The 25,753-nt window shown below is 45.0% G+C and overlaps 3 protein-coding genes across 5 annotated transcripts; 1 reads left to right on the top strand and 2 right to left on the bottom strand.

Moving 5' to 3' along the window:
* Positions 1-611: 611 nt before the first annotated feature.
* On the bottom strand, positions 612-12,829 carry UBR7 (ubiquitin protein ligase E3 component n-recognin 7). The gene is made up of 11 exons (XM_063332921.1): positions 12,665-12,829; positions 12,054-12,187; positions 10,440-10,500; positions 8,783-8,878; positions 7,598-7,651; positions 6,308-6,413; positions 4,909-5,093; positions 4,224-4,355; positions 3,660-3,822; positions 2,806-2,867; positions 612-1,988 (listed from the first exon to the last, which is right to left on the bottom strand). The coding sequence occupies exons 1-11, from the start codon at positions 12,827-12,829 to the stop codon at positions 1,896-1,898; spliced, it is 1,251 nt and encodes a 416-aa protein (XP_063188991.1). The 3' UTR covers positions 612-1,895.
* LOC134514739 (EKC/KEOPS complex subunit GON7-like) lies at positions 12,701-14,819 on the top strand. Its single transcript, XM_063332922.1, has 2 exons — positions 12,701-13,164; positions 13,247-14,819. Exons 1-2 carry the CDS (start codon positions 12,948-12,950, stop codon positions 13,366-13,368), a joined length of 339 nt encoding a protein of 112 aa, XP_063188992.1. The 5' UTR covers positions 12,701-12,947; the 3' UTR covers positions 13,369-14,819.
* A 3,151-nt stretch (positions 14,820-17,970) lies between these two features.
* Positions 17,971-22,427, bottom strand: LYSET (lysosomal enzyme trafficking factor). Of its 3 annotated transcripts, none has more exons than XM_063333595.1 (2): positions 22,110-22,258; positions 17,971-20,116 (listed from the first exon to the last, which is right to left on the bottom strand). In XM_063333595.1, the coding sequence occupies exon 2, from the start codon at positions 20,098-20,100 to the stop codon at positions 19,705-19,707; it is 396 nt and encodes a 131-aa protein (XP_063189665.1). In that variant the 5' UTR covers positions 20,101-20,116; positions 22,110-22,258; the 3' UTR covers positions 17,971-19,704. The 3 variants fall into 3 exon arrangements, with proteins under 3 accessions (XP_063189665.1, XP_063189663.1, XP_063189664.1); XM_063333593.1 differs by lacking the exon at positions 22,110-22,258 and adding an exon at positions 21,891-22,052; XM_063333594.1 differs by lacking the exon at positions 22,110-22,258 and adding an exon at positions 22,266-22,427 and having other exon boundaries at positions 17,972-20,116.
* Positions 22,428-25,753: the final 3,326 nt, after the last annotated feature.

Raw genomic sequence — 25,753 nt, 5'->3', positions numbered from 1 at the left:
AACAATTTCTTCTAGGTCTGCTAACTTGACAGAGGAGAGGCTGCCTCTTCCCAGGGCAGCCTTGGGGAAGGAAGCGCAGCTGCATGGAAGAAGTTGGAAAGGGGGAGGAGCGTTAGGGGCTGGGGCTGCTGCAGGTAACCCCTGCTCCATGAGTGGCCCAAGAATGGACGTGTGGTGTCAGCGCGGCCCCTGTGGTGTGAAACTAGCTGCAATAACTCCTTTTTGTGGAAATTACACGCTTGGTTCAAAAACCTCCTCCCTCTGTGCGAGGCCGCTGTCATTCCTTGAGCGCAGGGAGGGGCATTTACCTGCACCCCGGCACCTCCTGCTGCTTTCTGATGTCCTGGGGGAGGACAGTGCCACTTGGAACACCCAGGGCTTCACTTCAGGGTGGTTTGAGCTCAGAGCTGGAGCCCAGGACAGCACCTTCCTCTGGACACCTTTGGCGAACTGCAGCACAGAGGAAACATCATCCCCTTCTGCTCTTTCTCCTGCTCGGCTCCAGAGATATATCTTGGCCCCATGGCAAACGGGCCGTTGCTGCCTTTGAGCGGCTCCTGGATGAACACCAACCCCTACAGCAGCATGTCAAAAAAACCCTCAAGACGGCACAGATTGAACAGTTCTTTAATTTGCAGGTATTTTAAGTTTGCTAGGCAGTTACAATTCCCGTTAACAGTTGCTACAAAAAAAAAAAAAGCACATCCACTACCCCCAGTTAAATTTAAAAGCAACTAATCATTTCGCAGGAAACAAACCGATGAGCTGAGCCCCTACGCTAGAACCAGCTTTTGTAAATAAAGCGGTCAGAAACTATTAATAGGGAGAATGATAGAGAAAGGTCTGATTTACTTCTCAAAAGTGATTAACGTGGAAGCAGAATAGTAGCCCATGGGAAAGAAACCCTCCAACTACACAAAGTAGGAGGTAAAAAATCAGAACTTTCTTAAAGTATGTTTGGGGTTTGTGGGTAAAGAAAACTAAAAACTACATTAGGCTCCAAACTTAGGAAAAGTCAGTATTTAACTGTAGCTAAGTGTAGATTCTTAAAAGTCATGTTAGAATTCCTGTAACAACACCCCGCTCATGCTTAATTTGTAATTTAGTACATCATTCCAGCGAGGAGATAAGGTTCATGTGACAAATTTCTGCATGTAAAACATGCCTGTACAATATTAGAAATGAAGTTTTTGAATTTATAAAAACAGAACCCTCTGATTTCTCATTTTTTCACCCGCCTAGGGAGCGCTTCCAGAGCAGCGAGCGAGCGAGCCTGCGGCGCTCCAGTGCTGTTTGCTTCCCCTGATCCCACCCCAGTGTTGGGACGCAGTTTCACCCAACAACCGTGGCCGAACACGGGCGGCTCGAGCCTTCCAGGAGCGCTGCCTCCCCTGCCGCAGTAGAGAGACATGTCTTTGCGCGGGGAGCCTTCGCTAGAACCACCACACCCTGAAGCGGTGCTGCAGGAAGCAAGAAAAAAGAAAAGCAGGAAAAAAGGAAAGCAGGAAAGCTCCAGTCTTGGAAAGCAGAGTGAGTGCGTGTTGCCCGCACTGCGGAGCCCACCCAGGCCGCAGCACAGCGCCAGGCACAGTGACACAGGTGACAGGCCAAAGGGAAGGTGCGGTGGCACACCGTTGGTGTAACAAGCCGTCCTCCCCCCTGGGACAAGGCCAGCTTTGGGGGGAGCGCAGTCGGGCAGAACTGACATCCCTATAATTGCAAGGTACCTGCTAAGAACGCTTTCAGTCGCTACAAATAAGGGAAGAAGGAGACAAAACGAAGACGTTTCTTGGACAGTTGGATTTTGATGAGAAGCCAAATACTGGAGATGCCTCGTCTGTTTGCCAATGAGTACTGTTTTCCCAGCTGTCCTTTCCGCCCCAAACCCCCTCAGTCTAACTACAGTAGTACTGCATCCTGTTAGTCCGTCGTCTTTTCCGTGACTGAAATTCTTCGAAGAAATGCTGAATGTCTTCTCTTTTAACCACCTGGGGGGAGCGATACAAAACCCACGTTGTGGCACAAGAATTCAATTAAATGATCCTTTTTTTTTTCCTCCGCCTTGCCTGCCTCCCACATGTAACACACAAAGCATATAGGAGCAGGTATCCCGAAATCTCTCCAGCAAAACATCTATCCTCTCCGACCCGAAGGAAATGATTAATGCCCCAATGCTATGATAAAAGAATACAAACAGGGGCATGAGAGCCCCAAAGGCAGAACAAGGACATGGAGCAAAGCTCCCAAGGGTAATTTTAATGGGTCTGACCACTTGCTTTTATCATCAAACAAATTAACACAAAGCAAGATTTCCAGTGCGTCACTTCAGACTCACTACAATGTAACTAAGAACAGCAATTTAGCAAATAAGCCAACAAAATGCATGCGTTCGTTAATTAATAATAGCATGCAAATTCCTCCAAGACTGTTTGCCAATATTTAGTCAATCCTTATTCTTCAAAGGGCTTAAATTCAATCTAAGAGAAAACATAAAGCTTAAGAGCTTTTTTTCCTGAATACTTTTCCTAGAGCAACAGAAGCTCCATTTAAATTTATGAACTGCTCTCAGTGCTTTATAGACAGATTTCTGCAAGGTCCCTTTTATCTTTTAACAGTGTCATTAAGGAAACGCCACTTTTAAATTCCAATCAAATCAGGGACTTCTAATTCCTACTGCAGTACCAGCAACTCCAAGAGACAGGAAAAAAAATATTGTAACAATAGCATCATAGTATTCGACATCCACCCCTCAATGGTACTTTAAAATATGTTTTCTGGCCAACAAATTCTGCAGTTGCGCCTTACCGTTCCCTCATCTGCAAATCTCCTGAGATAGTCCGTCAGTTCTGTCTTTAAATCATTGTATTCTGGACGGAAAAGCGAAGGCAAGGGAAAGAAAACAGAAAAACAAGCTACTCAGCTTTAGTTTAACACTGGCTCAAGAAGACAACTTGTTCTACTTCCTCTTGTCATTACTTAGACTTACGTGAGACAAATCCAGGTTTGAACTGGATTATAAATAATAGTAATGATAATAAAAAGAAAGGCAAGTCCAGGTAAACGTGAGAAGCCTAATGATTTATCAGACTAGCCTATGCAGTCTCTGTTCCAGTGATCTTCAGAGAAACGTACAGAAGTACAGTGGGTGAATTAGTCCAATTACTTCAGACCGCTGCTGCGGGGGCAGTGGTGGGAAGCCCTAGTCTGTAACTCAGGACAAGTGTCCTCACTGGAGCGCCAGCCCCTCACTCCCAAGAGGGAAACGGCTCCAGTTAGGAAACAGCTCAGCTTCGCGTGGGCTGGCCCGCGCCAGCACAACACGACAGGGTGAGGTAAACAAGCCAGAGAGCAGCAGTGAGAATTAATGTTTAAATAGTCACGTTACGAGAAATTACTATCAGTACAACATCTAAGATGTCAAATGGGGGAAAAGTTCCCGCCCCATCTAGTTCCTCAATGTAAGCGACAGCTGCAGCCACAGGCCAGCGAGGACAAACTTCCCCAGGGCAACCCCGACAGAGGTGTTGCCATCTGTCAGTCTGCTACGTGTGGCCGCAAAAGCCGTTTGGCACCACGCTGCCAGACCTGATACTGATCTCTCAGGCGAAACTGTTCAGTTAAAGTATTAAGGCAGGTTCTACAACTGAAGTTGTATTTACCGCAGATGAGTTCCACTTGCTGGACTCTGTTCATGCTGTTAAGGGTGTCCATCAAAGGATCTCTCCTCTCTGTTTCTTGGTCACTGGTACCTTTATTTTCGTAAGCCAAGACGGTGTCGCATTCATCTGTCAGGAACTGGACTTCAAGCTCTGAATACATTTTCTGGAGAATAAAGTAAAATTTAGTCTAACGTTACAAAACTTTTCACATGGAGATGCTCTCCCCCAGTCCTTTCAGCGTTCAGTATCTCAAATAGTAACAATAAAAATAATAACGTAAATTTTAAATCCAGCATTTCAGATATCTCCCCATGATGACTTCCAAAGCAATACTGGATTTACGCAGCAAAAAAAATACAAACGTTTAGAAGCTCCTTCGTGCTGTATTAATTCCAAAGGATTCAGTGTGTTTCTTTATGTGGGGTGGAGGGAGTTTTTAGGTGTTTATACACAGAGTAAGAACATTTACACAGATTTTATCTAAAAGCTTCTCTTTGAAGATGCTCCGGGAGCTGCCCCCTGCCTCCCCCACCTCAGTGATGGTAAAGACGACAGAGTACATACCAAACAGTCTGCACAGGTGCATAATTTGCTTCTCCAGTTCGATGGCCAAAAGGTGGCAGTATCTTTTTTTAAAAATTGCTTGCTTTGGAGTTCTTTCAGCTTGCAGACTGGCCCCTCGCTCTTCGTAACTACCTGAATTAAAACGAGAGTGTTCAGTGCTCTGTAATGTCACTTCAAATACATTCTGTTCTTTCCAGCATGTCATTTCCCTGATGGAAGATCCTTCTTTTGTCTCAGACACTAATTTTTATAAACAACCTATATTACCATTTCATCCACGTGAGGATTCTGATGCGGTTTTAGCAGTTTCCACTGGGAATTTCTGTAGAAATTTACTGCAAAAGCCATAAATGTTTAAGAAATCAGAGCTGGACTACCATGCAAATGCATTATACCCCTGCGTTACAACAAACTCAGGAGTCACCTCGGTGCAAAGGCCGACAAGAAGGGATGGATCTAACCCATCTGCAACAGACGTTGCACCCTTGTCACCCACTTCTACAAGCATGTTCCAGGGCCTGCACTGTGCTCCAGAGACCCCACGTTTGAAGTGTCTTTGACTGAAGAGGAACATGGGAATAGGCTGAAAGCATTTACCTCTTCACCGCACCTATGAGGAGGTGGGCTTTGCTTCACCTACCATCAGTATGAAGACATACAGGACCAAAAAGAAGGTCTGTCTCACCTCAGGACAGGCAGACCCAGAGCTAGTGGATGGCTCATTGAACTGTTCCGTTTGCTTTTCCTCCTTCATTTCTTGGTGTTCCACTCCACCTTCTTTTTTTATTTCTTTTTTCTGCTCTTCGCTTTCCTCAACCTTCAGGACAATCCCTTCATCTTCAAGGGAGTTCACTTTGGTCAAAGCAGGAACTGGAAGATATATAAGTGAAAACAGCACATCAGACAATCTACAGGCTACCACAGATGCTCTCTGCTTTACAGTGCAGTGTTGAAGAGCACCTGGATCGTTGGGTCCACTGCAGCATCCTGGATCTACTCTACAGCCGTCCAAAAACACGGTGACCTAAGTATACAAAGAAACCACTCCCTATTTCACCATAGTCTTCTTCCCCTCTCATGCTCCTAAAATATTCTGCTTCCCAAAATCTAAGTCTGAGGAGAGGGAAAGGGGTATCACAATTTGAGACAGTTCTATACCAAGATGCTTGTCCTTCTTCACACCCCCTGATAGCTATCACAGGTTCAGTAGCTGCTGGGTACATTTTTGCTGACTTTGTGTCAGAGTCCTTCATTTTCTCCAGACACACACCCCAAAAACTCCACCACAGATTAACTACATGAACTACTTCCTTATTTACAGCAAGTTTTTTCTTTTGATATCAATTCAAATATGTGCCCTGTGACATAGCTGGTTAGAAGGAGAAACAAAACAAATGAAAAGAAACATTGTGTACTGTATTTATATTAGAAAGAAGAGAATGCCAGGTAGGCCAGCTTGGAATCCTTAAAATTACCGTTGACATTTCTGGCACATGACAGCTCAATCACCAGCTGATATAAGCAACGTTTAGGAGACTACGTGAAACCAGCTCTTTCCACAGAAATCACACCATCTACCCTTCTGATCCCGCAGAGACCACACAGCAGACAGAGGCCTGGTGTGACCGCAGGGAACACGTGTCCCAAGCGCAGCACCAGCCCTGCTCAGATTAAGGTTTTACACATTCATTTCAGGTCACTCTATCGTTAACTCTCTGCTGCTCAGAGCCTCAGCTGTTTGCCTCATCGCTTCTCTTAGGACGGCTCTTCAGTTCTTTGATCCACTTTAGAAATTAAGTTCCTTGAGACAAGTATTAAATTTTCACCCATCTGTGTGGTAGCACATCTTTGATAAAATAAGCAGAAGAGTGAGCACCACAGAATTAAGATTTGGAATGAGAACTGCCTTATTTTTTTTTACAGAACAGTTACTGCAGCCCTGCATGTTCCACTGCTGAAGGCGACTGTCCAATATAATGAGTATCATTTCTCCAACCACTCAAACAGAATTATGTCATTAATCAAGCAAGAATGAGAAATACATGCTAACGAAATACTGGCTCAGACATCTTAATATTCTTTACCTGCTAACTGTGATGCGTAGGCCCATAGGAAATGGCAGTGATTCATGCAGGCTTGGCATACCATTTCATGGAAGTCTCCACTTTCAGGGGGAATTGCACCAAGATGCTACCAAAAAGAAACAAGCATGCGGCAGTGAAGCCTTCGCTGCAAATTAACAGACTCAACTCTAGGTTTAGAGGAAGTAAAACATCAATTGCCATCACATTTTCAGCACAAGCACACACTCCTGCTAACTTTCTACAACGATTATCAGTATAATTTAAAGGCTGTAAAGAGCTGACAAAAATTCCAGGGGAAAACTGAAATAATTCTTTCTTTGTCTACAGCCTTTTATGCCTTCTACGTACCCAGAAATCTCAGTCCTATGCTTTTCTTTTTTCTGAACATTATTTTTCTGAACTGTCCTAAACATAGGACAGATAAAGATACCTATTGCACACTGCGCATTTAAACTCTTAAATAACTTATGATTAATTCCTTACGTGTACAAGATTGTGAGTCCTCATACTGAACTTGAGAAGAATGAGGTCCCAAAGCTCTCCATAAACTGGTGAGAGCAATTTAGACAATTAAAAGCACTTACGGGCTTTCTTTTGAAAAGCACTCTTGCGAAGCTCACAGTGTGCAGCGTAACATTCTTAATACATACACTTATACAAAAGAATCCCATAGTTTATCTACAGAACCCATAATTGAAGACAATCATCTTTTTTTTAAAATTCTTTGATCCTGCAACTTCAAACACGGAATTTCACTCGTGCCCTTTGAGGCATAAGAGGCTGAATCCTTAATGCTTACACGGTAAGTAGGGCACTCATCGGAGTGCTGAGCTGCTTTTAAAAGATTTCCCCAAAGTTCGTAATCAGGAACCAACAGTGCAGTTTGGTCCTTGTTATTTAAAGTAATTACAGTTTTAAAAGCATTCTTTTGAATGAAGAACTATCCAGGTAGTTCATAATGATGTGCCTCAGTAAGAATCTTCTCACTGATTCTACTGATTAGAACTTTCCAATTAAAGAGACGGTTATGAAGTTATTATTTTATTCTGCAGCAGTAACCTTCAGAAAGGTAGAACTCTTCCTATTTTTTTTGGACTGGAGTGGACAGCAGCACAGGATTAAACTTTCAATATTCCTTTGCACAGGATGAAAAGAAATAACCTTAGCATTTGTGTCATAATCTTTTGAGAACTACAGCAAACCTTCACAACTAAGACTAACCATGCAAACTTAACTGACACCAATTTATTTCTATGCAAATGGCAATTCTGCTACTTATAGTTTCCTTACCCTTCCATGGAACCAGTCTTCACAAACTATGCATTGGATCATCTCATCTGGAATCTAGACGAATGGTCACATTATTAGCATTCATAGCAACCTCCAGAATCTTTCACAAGCCTCAGACTGCAGTATTATGCAAAGCCTGCTCAAGTGAATTACATTTCCCTCTTCACCCACCCACAGGGAGCTGCCATTAATAAGTAGTTACTGCTTCATTAGTCAGTTTGCTTCCCTAAAGTTCAACAGCATATGTAATTTGTCTTATTATCAAGACTGTGGAAATTCCCATTTATTATTACAAAACTAGTTTTCCCAGCAGAGCAAGACATTCTCACACAAAAGAGTGGATAAAAGTTAATACTCTATCGGTATTTTTCTTCCTGCAAACAGAAATGCATCAGCAGGCAGCTCAGCAAAGGAGAGACATTGATATTCGTGATGTCACCAGGTTTATATAGGAATGCCAGAATCCTAACTTAGCTGTCCACAATGCAGTGCAGTACAAACTGCTTTGTTACGAAACAATTATTTATGATTTCTTTAGAAACGTTTAGCTATCTTTGAACTGCGGAGAAGAGAGTTTATAAAATATTTTTTTGTATTTGAAAGACTTGGGCCTTCCTTATTCTTTAAAACACCTAACTTCTGACTGCAAATAAAAGTGTGCATGTGCAAACCAAGTGGTATATTTTAATACTTCAGACAGAGAAAAAGTGTTGTGACTACTGTAAAGGGAAGCTAAAGCCAGTGCTACAGGACAGACTCTCCTCGTGCCAGAAGCCTTGTCAGAGCGCTGCTGCTGACACAAGGAAGCAGATTCTGGTCTCTGCTAACACGTGCAATGTGTTTATTCTGCGCTTGCCACATTTCTCAAGACACTGAGAAACCCACCCCGTAAGGGAACTCTGTAACTTCAGAGAGAGGAAAGCAAAGAGAACTGCAGCAGTGGTTTTTGTCCAAATGATGGTTTGTCCTCCTCATCTGTCTTTAAGGCATAAACATATTGCACCATTTAAAAAAAAAACTGGTAAAGTAATTACTTTATACAGCACATGACAACCAAAAGCAATATGGAACATAAGATTTCTTAAAGTGGGATTTTCCCTGCAAAGCAGCTCAGCGACCACTCTCTGCACAGTATTTTGCAGAAGTACCATCCATATGATTACTACTGGGTTTTGCATTTCTTACCTCATCTTCAGGATCAGGATAAGGTCTTTTACAAGTACAGTATAATCCGTAGAAATTGTCATTATACTTATTTCCTGAATTCACCTTGCTCTTTTCCTAGAAGGAAAGGAAAAAATGTCTCAGTAGGCAATGCAGTGAAAAACAGAACATTGAAAAGATGTATCATCTAGAAAAACCCGATTCCTGTTCCACTTTAATTCCTAAAAGCAATCACTATACTCATCAGCTTGAAGGTCAAAAAAAGAAAAATATTATCCAGATTCCTATGCTATACAGTGAGCAGCAGATTGGGCAGATGAGGAATACTGAAGTTCAAAAGGAAAAAACGTCTTTCCAGCTTTGCAACAAATGGCAACTGTAGTGTTTTGTTAAGCTACTGCTAATCTAAAACGATGTAAGAATTTTCATCGACAACGTGCCTGCTGCCGTTACAGCAACGTCTATACATTTATTGTGCACCTTCCCCTCCATTTTTTTAAACATCCAGACTGTGATCCAAACCCAAGTTTGTTTAATCTCACCACTGAGCTTCCACTAAATTCTATGTCATATAAACCTCACTCTACAGGAGAGGATTATCTAAATTACAAAACATGCTGAATGAAATTCAACTACAAGTAATCCCATTTAAAAGAAAAAACAAAAACAACTAATACAGCTGCAGCCAGAGGGCTTCAGAACTGCACATATTTGCAGCCTAAGGCCACCATCGGCCCCTGCAGAAACAGCTGTGACCATTTATGATGTTACTAAAAAATGCTTTCTACTGCTATTCCCACAAAGGAAGAATGGACAATGCGAGCACCCAGCATCCACAAAGTCCGCCAGATTAATGGATGGATGCTGAAGGTCACCTAACCTGTACAATTGATTTTGCATTGAACAGAAGGAGAAGGAACAACCACGTGATCCATTTCATTGGCACAAATGAGAAACAGTAACATCTTAAAATTGTCACAGGTGTCTCTGCAGGATTGTAGCCCCAGGCTGACTAGCTCTGGATCCGTCCCAATTCTGCCAGAACAAAATGGGCATACACAAAACCACTTGCTGTTTCTACATTTGGACTGTTATTACCCTGGGAGTGGCACTGCAGGCAAGCCAAGCAGCTTCCTGTCGCCGCTTCCCACAAGATTAACAACTACTTGATGAGTCCAAAATGCCGAGTACAAAAGCACAGGGGGCTTAATACAGTAAAAAACTATACTATCAGTAGGCTCTGGTGACAACCTATCAAAAAAGATTAGGGCACTAATGCCACCAGGAAGAAGGGGCGAGAACTGTCCCTTAGACAGCAGCACAACCTTTAAATTCCTTAATGTAACTGCAAAATCGCACCCCAAAAGGTTCTCTTGAAGCCAGCTTAAAGTTAATGAGATCTATTAGTGCAGGCACCACAACACATTTGTGGCATTATGCTGACCATGGATGCAGAACTGCTGCATTCACGGGTGACGAGGATCAAACGTCCTCTCTCCTCTCAACATTCCCCTTTAGTCCCTCAGCAGTTTTATCTCCTGCTGTAATACTCCCACCTAGTTTAACTTGTGGGGAAAAGCAGAGGCATTGCATGCGTCAGCACCGGCTGAGGCAAGGCACCAACCACCCATGACTGTTATTTTGGTTCTATGTGTATGAAACCTGTGTCTGAACTTACTGGGAGCAACTTGCACTGCAGATTTTTGAACTTGCTATTTCCACAGTCACAGCGGAAGTTCCTGGAGAGAAAAACATAGCATTTCAGTGTTTTTATTAACTGAAAACACTTTAAATTTTTGTGTTCCTAACAATTCCCTGCGGTTTATTAGAAGCCATAAAAATATTCTTGCTGCCTTTTAACACCAGCATCAGTCAGAACTGGCCAAAGGGCCTCGCAGCCCTACCCTCTCACATAGTGCTCTAGGCAGATGTCAGCTAACACCACCATTTGCGACAGTGCGTGGCTGGGAGAGTGCAGCAGCACAGCCAACCCCAGGTGCTGCAACCACCACACTCAAAAACATAAGCACGTGTGTTGGCGAAAGAGGAGTGTGAACTGGTTGGTTTACGCAGCCTGGACCCACAAAGGCGATTAAGCTCTTGTCTCTGACTCAGACACCTGAGCTCTCACTTAAATAGGACTGATATGCCAAGTGAATGGAGGGAAAAGGGTACCTCAGTGACCCAACCTGGCTCTACCGGGGGATCTGGACAGGCTGGATGGATGGGCCGAGGCCAATGGTATGAGGTTCAGTAAGGCCAAGTGCCAGGTCCTGCACAACAACCCCATGCAGCGCTGGCTGGAGAGCTGCCCGGTGCAAAAGGACCTGAAGGTGTTGGTCAACAGCCAGCTGAATATCAGCCAGCAGTGTGCTCATGTGTCCAAGAGCATCCTGGCTTGTACTGGAAATCCTGTGTCCAGCAGGACTAGGGGAGTGGTTGTACCTCTGTACCCAGCACTGGTGGGGCCCCACCTCGAATACTGTGTCCAGTTTTGGTCCCCTCACTACAGAAAAGACATTGAGGGACTAGAGCTTGTTCAGAGACGAGCAAAAAAGCTGGTGAGGGGTCTAGAGCACAAGCCTTACGAGCAGCAGCGGAGGGAGCTGGGGTTGTTCAGCCTGGGGAATGGGATGCTCAGGGGAGACCTCACTGCCCTCTGCAACTACCTGAAAGCAGGGTGTAGCCAGGCAGCGGTTGGTCTCTACACCCAAGTAACAGGCGACAGGACAAGAGGAAATGGCCTCAAGTTACATCAGGGGAGGTTTAGGACAGATATTAGGAAAAATTTCTTCACTGAAAGGGTTATCAAACATACAAACAAGCTGCCCAGGGAAGTGGTTGAATCACCACCCCTGGGGGTATTTAAGACAGGTAAACGTGGTGCTGAGGGACATGGTTTAGAGGTGGTTTTGATTTGATGATCCTAAAGGCCCCTTCCAACCTACACGACTCTATGACCTCCGCTACCCACGCAGTTTTGCTGGGAATGCTGTACTTTGTAGGAGTTTACACATTTTCCCATTGTGTTACCTCACCGGAACGCGTTATCCAGCAGAGGACGCTCTGGGGAAATCCCCCTGGCCGGCTCACCCCGCGGAGCGGCCCAGCACCGAGAGGGGAAGGTGTCCGCCGGCGGGAGGGTGGGCTATGACGAGCCCACAAGGCCCGGGGCCACCGCGAGACCCTTCCGGCCGCCGCCTGAGGGGGCGAGAGCCGGCCCCGCCCACTCCCCCCGCGCACGCGCGCTTCCCGCCGCGGCGACGGGCGCGCGCCCCGGCCCCGGCGGTACCTCTTGGTGTAGAGCTCGAAGAGGCGGTGGGTGCCGTGACACTCGTAGCTGCAGGCCAGGCAGATCCCCGCCGGCTCCCCGCCGGGCGGCGTGCAGGTGCTGCAGGCGTACAGCGCCTGCCGCTTCACCGCGCCCTGCGGGGCGGGCGGCATACAGCGGAACGGGGAAGGGAGGAGAGGGGGGTCCCGGCACCGGGCGGCCCCGCCCACAGCCCCTCGCCCCCAACTCAAAGGCCCCGCCCCAGCCCCTCGGCCCCGCCCACAACCTCCTCGGCCCCGCCCCCAGCCCTTCGCCCCAATCCAAACCCCCCGCCCCAGCCATTAGGCCCCGCCCCCAGCCCCTCGCCCCAATCCAAAGGCCCCGCCCACAACCTCCTCGGCCCCACTCAAAAGGCCCCCCACCCACCGGCCCCGCCCCCAGCCCCTCGCCCCCAATCCCAAGGCCCCGCCCCAGCCCCTTCGGCCCCGCCCACAGACCCTCGCCCCGACTCTCAAGGCCCCGCCCCCCGCGGCACCTGGACACGCCCCCGATCTCCGGCCCCGCCTACCGGCTCCGCCCACCGTGCTCCCCCCCGTCCCCCGTCCCCCCGCGGCGCCCGGCCCCGCCCCCACCTGTGAGTAGCTGCACCGCTCGTGGTCACTGCCCCCCAGCACGGCCCGCGCCTCCTTCTCCAGCTCCTCGTTCTCCGCCAGCACCTCCGCCAAGGAGACCACCGGCTCCTCCGCGCCGCAGCCGCCGCCCGCCGGCTCGGCGCCCTCCGCCGCCGCCGCCTCCATCACCGGGACGCGAGGCCGAGGCGGGAAACACGCGGCCGAGGCGCCAGGGGGCGCCCCAGCGGAAGCGGAAGCGCGCCCGCCCCACGTGACGGCGGGGCGGGGCGGGTCTGGCGGCAGGATGGAGCTGGTGGCGGAGTTGCGGGACCGCGACGGGCGGACGCGGTCGGTGCGGGTGCCGCTGCCGCGCCCGGCGGAGGAGGAGGGCGAGAGCGGCCAGCTGCGGGAGCTGCGGCGGGGCCTGGCCGAGCTGCAGCAGCGGGTGGCGGAGCTGCTGGCGCCGCTGGTGCAGGAGGAGAGAGAGGCGGCGGGCGACGGCGGCGGCGGGGGGCAGCCCGGTGAGTGGCGGCGGGGGCGGGCGGGCTCCGGCGGCCCCGGGGCGGGCTCTGCTCATCCGCCCCCCGCTTGAACCCCGGGCAGGTAACGACGAGGACGATGAGGAAGAGGAGGAGGATGACGATGAGGAAGGCGAAGGCATCATGGACGCTGAGGCGGGCGCCAGCGACCCGCCTGCGAAGCGGACGCGAGTTCAGCAGCTCTGACGGTGGCGCTGGGGACCCGGCTGAGGCCGAGAAAGGGAGGCTGCGGGTGCCGGTGTCCCGGGCCGGGGCGGGCCGCAGGCGCCCCCGTCTCTGCCGCTCCTGGCTTAAAAGCGAAATGTCGCTCCCGACAGGATTTTAACGCGGGAGCCTGAACGAAGGTCCGCGGCGTGGCGTTGGCGGTGTGCTGGTGACAGGGACCCCTGTTACGGTGAGAGGAACCTTGAGAGCTGACAACTATAAAACTGTTCTCACAAGTCTCCCGACTGCTACATTTCTGATGGCTTTTTCCAAGTCATGGCATTTCTTCACCTGAGTTTTAAAATAAAGTAATAAAATCTGGAAAGAGTTAACTTTTGTCAGATGGGATCTTAGAGTGGTACAAGACCCAGAGAAGCTGTGGCTGCCCCATCCCTGGAGGTGTTCAAGGCCAGGCTGGACGGGGCTTTGAGCAGCCTGGTCTGGTGGGAGGTGTCCCTGCCCGGGGCAGGGGGTTGGAACTGGATGGTCTTTAAGGTCCCTTCCAACCCAAACCATTCTGTGATTCTAGAAGACAACTTCTATTTGTGTGGAGACAAAGTACACTATAGCATTCAAAATTAAAACACACCTGTAGGACTCCATCCATTCCCTCCACAGTCCCACAATGAAAGGTTATTTTCCCCCATTATCTAAAAGGCTTATTTTAGTCACCCATCAATCATTTTCCTGGGAAAGATCATAGACAAAGTAGATTGAAAGAGTTGGGAATCTCGGTTTCAAAGAAATCCTCAGTTTTTGTGACAGCCAGGAAAGTGACAAGCCGGTGCAACTTAGGGAATTATTTTTAATATTCCACAATTCAAAACTGCTGTCTGTCCTAAGCATGTTTTCTCCAAATGTTTGGGGTTTTTTTCACGCAGTGGTCAATCTTACGTACTTTCTTCCATCACTGAGTTGTTTTATCCAGCTGGATTTTTAGGGTCATTTGGTAGCAGAGTCAAATAAAGCAAAGAGCAAAACTTAATATTCTGCCTATGCAGAACTCTCAACTTTTGCTTAGAAATAAGAAAAGAGCATAATTATTTTTGGAGATACTTTCTAAAACCAAAACTTTGGGCAGATACTAGGGTAAAAGTAGCAGGGTTCTACACTGGTTGCTGTACTTTATTCTAGAGGGGAAGAAAATATAAATACTGAAGTAACACCTACGAGTACATGATGTGTAGCGCTTCTTGGCTGTATAAACCAGCATAACCCAATCCCCCTGCCAAAGCATCTTGTTCTTTCTTTTGATGGCAATGCAGATAGATACTAAATCTGACTGATTTAATAGTGTGAAAAGCATTTTTTTTTCATTTCTATATGTTCCACTAGCATAAGTTATGTATTATGGAAACTGAGCAAATCTTGAGACTTGTGTACAGAGGACAAAGTATAATATGATAAATTTTTTATGAGCACAAAATTGTCTGTGTTTGTTTGAAATGGGGGGGAGCTAGAAGAGAGGTTCAGTAAACATATTTTGGACATCTTTATGTACTCTTATTCTAGAAGATTCACATCCCCATTATTTTGTTAGCAGATAGGACAGAAGCATAACCAAGGAGAAAAGACTAACTCTGAAAACTAGTGAGCTTTAGTTGCTGAGGACCTAGGGTGAGAGAAAATGAAACATTAATTCTCATCTCTTGTCAGGCTGCAAAATCTTAAAGTGGTAAAATGCTTGAAGTGTTTTAGGGTAGATAATTCATTGAAGGAAGTGGCTTATCAAAATGGCAAAGGCAACATTTAATAAAAAAAAAAAAAAAAAGCCTGTGCTAAAGCGATGGCATCTTAGATGAGCTCTATTCTGCAGCTTTGGATGCTTGTTGTAGAGCAATATCTGAGAGCACCATATTCCTTTTTTTTTTTTCTTCTCTTTTCTTTTTCTTTTTTTTCTACCTCCCACCCCTCCAGACTACAGTCCTAACACCCCAACAACAGTGGGAACTGTGGGATGGCTAAAAAGCAACAATTAACATTGAGCATGAATTTGTGATCTTTTTATTTATTTAATAAATAAATGTTATATTATTTTATTTATTTATTAAATAAATAAAAATATATTTATTAGGCACTCAGATAATTCTGTGAGGGAAAGGGGGTGATCCCACCATTACACCTGATAATCAGCACATTGTCTAAAATTGCAAGATTCACTCATTATTTCCATTAAGAGGGTCCGAATGCCATTCACCCATTGCAGCGTCTGTGTAATTCCCACTCAATTCTAGCTTAAAAGTTAAGTTATACACAGGCTACTACAGATACCATATTCTCTCTACCCAGTAATCTGGCAGTTAGGACATAATAATGTATCATGGGGCTTAATATATGGCAACAAGGTTAACACTCAGCAGGGCAAACAACTGAGCAGTGGTTTTGGGCACATCCAGTAGCCAAAATTCACTGGGCTAGTCATAGGCTTTGAGGACTGAGAGTTGAGCAGAAGGACCTTCTTGTGGCTGTAGCCTTTTTGCTCTTTCCAGAAGAAACCTGTACCTTAGGGCTAGCTTTAAGGAGAGCTAAGATGAGCCAGTTCTTACAAATTAACTACCCGACAAAGTTATTAAACTGCTTTCACACATTATGTATTATGTCATATGTAGAAAAGAGGTTCTTATCCAAGACGGACATATGAAAAGCAGTGTTTTTTAGAAACTAATAGAATAATAAACTAGAAAGCATCCTTTTAAGAAGACAATGGACCAGGCAAGAGAAAATAAGGAGAGTAAACAGGTATCCTGCACAAACCAGAAAGTTTTGTTCCAAGGATAATTCAATCCTTGTATTTGTAATTAAAAAAAGAAATATTCCGCTTCGCTGCTGGAAGAAACACGCATCACAATGAACACATTTTATCGCAACTTACTTCTGTCCAAGTTTGAAGGGCTGCAGCCTGAAGTGATGCTCTTCACTGGACCTGCTCTCCCATGGGAGGAAACAAGGAAGAGCACGCTCAGCAGCAGTTAAGGAAACGTGGCAGACATTTCCCTGGGCCAGGATGGGACTGTCAGGTGAAGGTCAAGCAGCAAATGAAACAAACACTCAGGCTGCCCAGAGTGGTGCTCACACGGTCTGACAAAGCTTTTCTTTGTGATACAGCCACAGTAAAAAGGAATACAGGGTAGGCGGCACTACCTAGACATGAGTATTAATCAACCTTGTGTTACAGCTACTCACTTTCTTGGCAGAAAATTTAAGCTCTGAATGATTGCTAAGCTGGTAGAGGTTAGCAATCTTCTGAGGACTTCATTACTGCCTCTATTATTACAGCTTCTGCTTTAGGAGAGCTAACTCATTTTAAAAGAGTATGAGTAAAAATAGCTTTCCCACCCCTACGTGGAAGTTGTAGCAACTCGTCTTTTCTGCCCACTCAGTGAAAAGAACTAAATGGATCTGTATGAGCAAGTTCTAGTATAAGCTAGTCTCACATCTTTTATTAATGCCACTGCTGTAGAAACAGATTTGCACTATTATCTGTCATTTACAATCAAGAACTAATTGAGAAGTACTGTAGTCTTTAAAGAGGTTGTAAAACTTCTTTGAGCTTGATTATCTCAAAAGCCTACAGTACTTCTCAATTAGTTCTTATGTCGGTTTGTGTTACCGGCAGTTATTTTCTGTGACTGAGAAATAATTAGCCTTGACACTATATACAAATCTTCAGGATAATCAAGCTTAAAGTTATTTCACCACTACTTTTCAAAGACTACAGTAAAAAACAATTTAATCATTAATTTCTATAGCGTTTCCTTTGTTTTGTGGTAAGACTTCACCTGTTGATGTTCCACTAGTGCCAAAAATGCTGAAAGCAGCAGGGGAGGTAGCTTTCCTCTTCTACTCCTGTTGTGTAGTACTCCTATGCACTATGCTAATAGTTTATGCTAATTCTCTCTATTGCCGCTTTCTACCCCAAGCTCAAATCCTTACAGGCACAGCATTTGCCTGAATTAGACTGTGTATCTTTCAGTAGTCAGTTGTAAAGCTTGTCAACAGCTTTAATCTGAAAACAGGCTTCTGATGGAGAAGCCTACAAACAGAAACCTCTGCTCGGCAAGTCACCGCCGCACCCAGCACGTGCTCCACATCCAGACAGCTTGGCTCATCGCATCAGGCGCCCTGACGAATTTGCTAAAGGCCACATGCTTGCACAACAGAAACTTAGGCAGTTCTCCCTAAAAATGTCTGGTTTTGATGCTTCCTCTTACGTTGTTCTTCTTTAAATAACTCCACCTAGTCACAACACAACTGCTCAGTTTAAAAACTACAGCATCAAGTTAAAAAACACAGTCCAGCCAGCGGTATCGCCCTGTTACGCAAAGGTGGAGAAATGAAAAAGGGGCTCTGTTGCACCCAGCCAGCCCCAAAACTTCAGGCTACAGACAAGTAATTACGCACAGAGCACAGGACAAGAAAAAAGATCAACCAAACACACACACTCGGGGAAAGACAGGAGAGTAAGCTACAGCAGCTGACCGCCAGCACTGCTATCTAGCAACAAACATACGCAAAAAAAAAAAAGCACCACTGATATGTATCTGCAGTAACAGACTTCTGTTTATAAACATTGAAAAGTTTTTATTTTATAGATAAATAGGATGGTGATTTTTAAAGTTAAGAAACAACACAACTTAGAAGCTCTGACTCCCAAATATACAAGTCAGAGTTTATACTTTAAGTCTTACTCCAGCATATTAAGGTGGCAGCTTCCTCCTTTTCATATTGCACTTAGAAATGAAAACCTTCTTGTAAAGGCTACATTGTTTACGGGTCCTAGCACCGACGCTGACAATTGAAACCAGTGTCTTAAAATATCTCCAAATGCAAACAGAAAGTTTAACGTGTTGTCAACTGCCATGCTTAAACTGCAACACTGAAAAGAGTGTTCTTTTCCCAAAGCAAGAGAAAGCTGATATTCTCCAGGATTCCCTTAAAGGCGTCAGAAATGGATTAGCATTTGTGATGATTAGGTACTAACAATCGCATATGATTCAAATTATAACCGAGGAGTTTAGTTCATAATTGTTTTGGGCCTACTGCTTTTGAAGAGCGTATTTTGCACTGTTTTCACATTTGGAAGGTTACTTCCATCACGGCTGGCTCAAAAATTTAGTTATTCTAAGAAGAAACAAAAAAAGGACAAGAAGAAAGAACAGATGTGATGTTATTCAAAATACACAATCTAGTAGTCAGCATTAAATGCTATGCCAAAATAGCACTGAAAAATAGAGGCTGAAACTATGGTAAGAAGTCTCAGTGGAATTTCAGTATGACTGAAGAAATTTGCATGCATGGCAAGAATGAGAAGGTGGTCTCTTAAGTCTTCAAATTTCTGGAAGAAACATGATTATCTGTCTTACAACCCGTTTTCAGCTTCCTTCCAACCTAGCACCAGTTCACTTTCCCAAATTCAAAGTTTTTCCCCAATGCATCAGTGCTCCCACAACATGGTTTTGCATCACGTCCGGAGTGAAATTAGAACAGTAGTAAATTCCAATCACTTGTAATTTTATCAAAGGAGATTTCTACAGATAGGAGAAGGAAACACAAATTAAGTTTTGTGCAGATTATAGGCCAACGCCAGCATAAGCTGATTTTAACGTCTTAGGAAAAGAGTTTAAAGCACCAACCTCCAGGCTTATACCACTCCTCGCTGCCTACCTGCTATAGCATGGTACTGTTGTGGCCACTGAAAAAAAAGCATGCTATCACAGAAAAAAAAAGTACCTTTTTCCTTTAAAGGTTCACACAAACTTTATTCTTTGCTTCCTGTATTTATTTCTAAACTTATTTTTAAAAAAATCATTAAAAACCAGCACTGATGTAGATATTAATTACTTTAAATAAAAAAAAAGAAAAAGCAAAGAATTGTGTTAAGTGCAGCTTTTATAATCATGTTCTGATTTTTTTCCTTTTACATTTACCACAAAAGAAATATCTTTTCATTGATTTTACTCCAAGGGAAAACAAAGGAAATCACTTTTTTGCACAGAGGAGTAAAGTCAGGGACCAGAAACTTATTTCCCCACAAGACATTTCAGATGGAGTGTTGCAATTTTGCATCATTAAGGCAAAATGAGGAATCCTTCCATCAAGTGTCACATAGGGCTCTCCCACTCTGGCCATTCTGATAGACCCATATTTAAAAACCTTTGTAGTTACTTTTTTTTTTTTAAATAGAAAACAGTCACTCTCTTCATTGCTTAACAGTTTGAAAGAAAAGGCTCTTTCCAGCCTTTACTCAGAACTTCAGTCTTGTGATTAGATCAGGCATAAGCAATTGCTTCAAAACAGTTATGGAAATTAGAAATTGAGCTAAGTGTCAATCAGTTGTAATCTACTGATCTGATTAGAGGCCTTCACAAATGTTTGATGACGATTGCAGATAACAGCCAAGCAGATAGGAATGATGCAATATCCAACAGTTTTGGGGTCAGCTCTTGTACAGGAATAGAGGAACAAGAACATCTGTAAATATGGTATTAAAAATATTATAGTCCACAGCCAAAAAGGCAAGGATAGCAGTCGTACTTTTAAGGAGTGCGTCCATGTGGTTCCTTCCTGTGGTTCCTTGGGGTGTTGCTGAATGTGCTCCAGTGCTAGTTTGTTGTAAGTCTCATTGATTTCAAAGACGTAATAAAAAGCTGCAGCACTTGCTAACAAGTACAACCCCACACCAATCCATCCCATCCTCTGGCGGAAGTTCATCATTCTCCATGCTCTGCACCTGGAACAAAAGGCAACGTATACATTCAGTACATCTTGGAGAAAGAGGGGACACAGATGAAGCTTGGTTTTCACAAGTTACCTTTTAAAACTTTTCATTACACAATAGTAAAAACAGCCCACACATACATTTCTGAAGACCCGAGTTCTCTCTACATCAGTGAAAATCATACTACTATGGCAGCAACAGGCTAATGGTAATTACACACAATGCTCCATTGATGGCTCCGGCTAGTTTTAAGTCCTACTAGCTATCAAGTTATCCCAGGCTAAAGTCAAGTACTGAGTGAAGAAAACAGGTCATGAATTGGCTAAGTTACTTACCCCATCTGCCCCCAGTGTCTCTAGCCACAGGGCGCGGATAATACCAGACTTTCTATAAATATGGTAAGTTTATAAAGTTCTTTGACATCTGCAAGACAAACACGCTGATAGCCAGCCAGTACCAGGCGCATCACTGCTTGTTTGCAGTGCAGCAACATTCAGTTTTATTAAACTCTGGCTGAGTACCCACCTATGAACCATACAAAAGGATGTTTTCAATTTGAACATGAGAAGATATATGCTAATGGTATGTATTTGCACACACGACTATACTATACGCATGTTACCTCCACTTAACTGTATCTCTGCTCTGCCTGTGTGAACAGTTGCAGTTTGCCTTCTGGAGGAAAGGAGCTGAACATCTGTACTAGTAGGTAACTTGGCGCAGAACAAACCAGACACCAGTCAACTGACACTTTTCAGAAGAAGCACAAATTATTGAAACACTACAAACACTCCTGGGCTCTATTTTATCTGCATAAGATCTCTGGCTTGAGATCTTGAGTGTTTTAAGTCACCAAGACACCTTCAAACCAGTCACAAACGCTCCGGCTGAAGTACCTCCACTCATACCAAGAAGTCATCACCACCTTCCTTCAAAAACGGGAAAGGTAGAACCACCACTTCACTGCACCTGGTTAGAGTTCTCCTAACAAATATGCTTTTGTTAGAATTTGGGTTTGGTTTTTTTTTTGGGAGGTGGCGGGTTAATCTTCCCTACCTTTTTTAAGAGAGGGGTAAAATCAATTTCTGCAGTACTGTTTCAAAAAAATATATCAGGCTTTAACAATACTAGGCAGAAATGCTTATTTAAGGATGATTTATGCATACAGAACAATAATTATTAATCTAAGTATGAGAGATTTTATCATAATTGTTAAAAAAAAGAATCATTACACCTTTCTAAACTCCCCCTTCCCGAGGCCAGAATAACATGTTGGGTTAGCAAACTTGAAAGACTTTCCGGTTTTCCTTATCTGAAGGATATCCTCAATCCTGACCTGACAGAATCTGATCAGGGTCACCCTGGAGAAGTTGTTCTGGCCCTCACACTGCTGCATTTACCTTGGCTAGAAGAGTCAAACACACAGTGGCAGTAAATACCTGAGAATACCATGACTTACAGTGTGACAGCTATTTGTTGTTTAGCTTATACTTCTATATAGCTTAACAGTATGTTTTCCTTTAAAACACCGAGTTAATACTTTTTGTAGGACAACTGAAAAACTTGTGTACGAAGCTGTTAATTCACTGGGTAAAAACTTAAATTCCAGAGTCCATGTTTACCCAATAGTTAAGTCACTGTCCGTTTTTTCCAGTACTTAGCCATTTTGGAGATGGCAAAGAAGTAGCTGCCTTCACAGAAAATAAATCTTCAAAAGGGACGTGCATGTTGAAAGCACAAACACTATTAAAACTGCAGTAGATTTAAGAGTATTGGAAGTACCTACACTGTGAAGTTGCAGCACATTTAAGAAGGTAAATATTAGTCGTTTTTTCTCCTGCCCTCGCTAATCAGCGGTAGCCAGAAGAGAAGCCTCGGCCCTGGGTTACACCAAGGGAGGCCGAGATAACGCTCAAGACTTTTCTCATTCGTATGTTCCTCCCCGAAACACGATTTTCACTTGCAGCTTTCAGAGACCGCCGCGGTGCTTCCCGCAGCCGCTCACCCCCGTTCCGCCGCTCCTCGGGGCTCTCCTCCCGCAACAGGCCGCTCAAACCGGCCGCTAGCGACACCTTCAGCGTTCAGCCCCCGCCCCGGCAATCGCTCGACCGGGCTCCAGGCGAGAAGCGCTCCGCCGCAACCGACCCCAGCGGCCGCTTACCTTCCTCCGGCGGAGAAGGAGGGAGCGGGAGGGCGGCGGCAGGCGGCCCGCTCCCCTCAGCCCTCGCCGCCGCGCCGGGAGGCGGAGGGCCCCACCGGCCCGGCCCGCCACTGCCGGCCCGCCGCCATCGCCGCCCGGCCAGAGCTCCGGAACCGCGGCGCTTCCGGCATGGGGGAAACTACTTCCGGGTACACGCCCGTCTGCATCCGGGGCGGGCCCCGGTTGGCTGGCGGCCATCTTGGCTCGGGCTCGCGCCCCTTAGTGGCGCCGTTAGCCTCGCCCAAAATGGCGGCCGCCGCTGATGGCGGCGGGTCCGTGTCGTTGCTCATCTCCCTTATTCACCCTTTGCTTGCTGCCGGCCCTGGGCAGCCGTTGTTTCACCGCTAGTGCCCCTTCATATGGTGGTGGAGGAGAGGCCGGGGTCGGGCAGCCCAGCCGCAGCGGCGGCCTCCATAGTTGACAGGTCTGTGCCCCCGCGGCCTGACGCAGGGCCCACCTCTTCCCGCGCTCCCCGTTTGGCTGCGTTTGTTTTAATTGCGCAGGCGCTGGAGGAGAGGAGAAACTCCAAACAGTTGTTTTGAACAATTGGCTGCGTTAGCCAGGTGCGATACATTGAGGGAAATACCAATGGAGACTAGTATGTTGTGGAACAGCATCCAACAACTGCATATATGTACTTAAAAACAGTATGTATTTATACGCAAATATTGAATGAAATTATTAGGAAATACAGTACTGGGAAAACTTCAATGACGCCAAAAGATGATCTAAATGGGTGATTTGGTCACATATGTGCAGTTCACTGAGGTGTATCACAATGATGTTTGGAAAGTTTGCTTGTGCAAAAAGTGTTTCAATGTTTGCCTGAATTCAGTAAATGTTTAAGGCATACTTCGTGAGCTAGTTAAAAGAATTCAGTAACTACATAGTAGTATATGTAAAATGAAATCTTTTTACTAAATTGTATCCCGGTGTCATGAAAAAACTGTTTCCTTATGCTGGGAGCTGTTGTAACTTTCTGAATTGCTTCACAAATTGAATCAACTACGAGCAAAATGGATTTCAATTCCATTTGATTTGTCAAAACCTTGACTATTGCTCTCCGTTAGTGTTGGGACTGACTCATTGGCAGTCAGCACTGAATTCTGTCCTCTAAAGTTACAGAGAAGCAGTGGTGGCCACAATTCACACGCATCCAGCTATAGTTAAAAAGAAGGCTAAAATAGAATTTAAAAAGGGATGTCAAATAAGAAATGAAAGGTGCTAAAGCAAAGACATTTTTTGCTTGGGTGTAAACAAATACATACAGGTAGGATTTCCTGCCATTTTTCTGGGGGGATGTAGTAGGTGCTTGTGAGGCTGTATATAAAAGCTGCTGCAAAATTAAATTTATGATAGCTTAGCCTTCTACATTTGATGTTTCAATGAAAAATGTTAGAAACTAGTGTTTTGGATTATATTCAGAGCCGCTGATGACTAAATGCATGGTGCTGCAGGTGTCACTGGAGAAAAATGAAACTGTCTAGGGCCCAAAAAAGTCAGAAATAAGTTCCCCTGCACAGAGCAACTTCACCTTAGGCCATGCTGCCTTTTTTTTTTTTCTTTTTTGCTTAGCTGCTCGTTCAACTAAAGGCTCAAAGAAGTGTCACTCCTTGGCCTCTGTGAGGACACTAGATGGTGCTCAACACCACAGGTAAAGCCAGCCTTCTGCAGGCCAGGTGAAACCCCAACTCCCAGTTCAGAAGTTTTACACTTGACTTCAGTTGAATGAGGATTTCATCATCTTTCATGAAGTTTAAATAAACTGTTAGTGTAGTTCTGATGGACGATGTAGGTGTGAATAAGTACGTACAGCTAATTATCCCTGAGACACTGCTCTCAACTAAATGCCATTCTTTTCCCTTCTTACAGGTGGCGAGGTCCCAGTTCATCTAGAAGTGAACATAGCTCTTGTATAGCTGACAAACCTTCTACTCAAGTATGGTTTTATTGCATTTTCTTCTATTGGGGTTAGATGTTGTGATGGGAAATGGAATAGCTACCACGTAGAGCCTATTTCCTCTAAAATATCAACATAGATGTCAAAGAGAAGGGTTTCAGTCAGAATGAATATGTGGCTGTGTGAATATATGGCTTGGCAGCGGATATACATGCTAAGCGTGAAGCCTGCGGTTGCACTTAAGATTCTGAAGAAAAAGAAGAGAAATGTGCAGCTTACTCCTACTTAACAAGTCTCTCCTCTGAAGGATTGGAGTTGGAAAGGGAGGGTGGTTTAGGGTTTAACCCACTTGATTTATGGGTTTTTTCTTCAGTCTTAATTATAGGCCTGAAATTACAGTGATGAAGAGAAAGACCTAAAAAATTTGTTGTTATAGCAAACACGAGCTGCCTTTGAAAGCTAAGGCATGGCACCAGACAGAGTGATTTGTAATATCTCTGGGCTAGATCTCAGTTTGCATAAATTCAGTGTCGTGCTTAACCTTTGGCATAGTGTAGGGAGGGACACAGCAAATAGCTCAGTTGAGGATTTGTTTGGGGTTTTTTAGCAGCACCCTTTGGAGGGGAAGATATTCCACTAATATCAAAATTAATGGAACAAGAGACCGTTCTCAGCTTTAGAGGGGTTTCAAGATAAATTCCAGTCACCAAGGCTGGTAACAATAAGGAAGAACAACTTATACTCTCAATGTTGAAATGGGGACATACACCTGGTGAGATTCAAAAGGGCTACAAACAGGAGGAGGAGACAGAAGTCTGTTGAATCAAAAGGAATTAACATTTAATGTTCAGGCCTAGAACTAGAGAATTAACAATGGATTTTTGTAGTGTTAAAAAAGAAAAATGAGCATTTCACTTAGTTTTGACACATGAGTTACTGTGAAACTAACTATAGAAATACTGGGGTTATTTTGAAGGTAAAATGGAAAAGCATCAGGAGCAGTGATTTTATGATTCAGTGAGGGCTGGCTGCTCCATAAAGGACAGGAGCCAAGCATGATAACACAGCTGACAGAGCAGAACTTCACTGCCAGAACCCAGTCCCACGGTACCTGAGCAAAGCAAGCAGGGCACACCAAATTCTGCCAGCTCATCAGGCAAGCAACGAAGCAAGTCCAAGGTCAAGCTGGGAAGGCAGCCCACAGGTTAGGGTCAGGTCCGGTGAGAATAACTAGGGTCAGACATAATCTGGTGGTTGCCAGACAGGTCCATACTGAGAAGAAAAGACTAAGGTCAAGCTAGGGAGTCAGCGTGTAAGTCTAGAGCCCAATGAACATGCCTAGACACAATCATGGCTGAACCAAAGACCTGTACTCCCACAACATAGCTCAGGTATAGACTGAAGGCCCAGGGCTCAGCTTAAATGGGGCTCCAGAGCCCATGGGTGGGGGGCAGGTGAGGCTTGTTGGGGCTATTAAGGCCTATTAGTGCACTCAGGGTCCTGACAAAGTACATAGGACAAAGGAGGGCTGACAATAGGAAACAAAGAT

This window comes from Chroicocephalus ridibundus, chromosome 4, assembly GCF_963924245.1.
Source record: "Chroicocephalus ridibundus chromosome 4, bChrRid1.1, whole genome shotgun sequence".
Classification (NCBI taxonomy): Eukaryota; Metazoa; Chordata; class Aves; order Charadriiformes; family Laridae; genus Chroicocephalus; species Chroicocephalus ridibundus.
The sequence above is the reverse complement of the archived record's forward strand: the minus strand, read 5'-3'. Positions and strand labels throughout refer to the sequence as shown.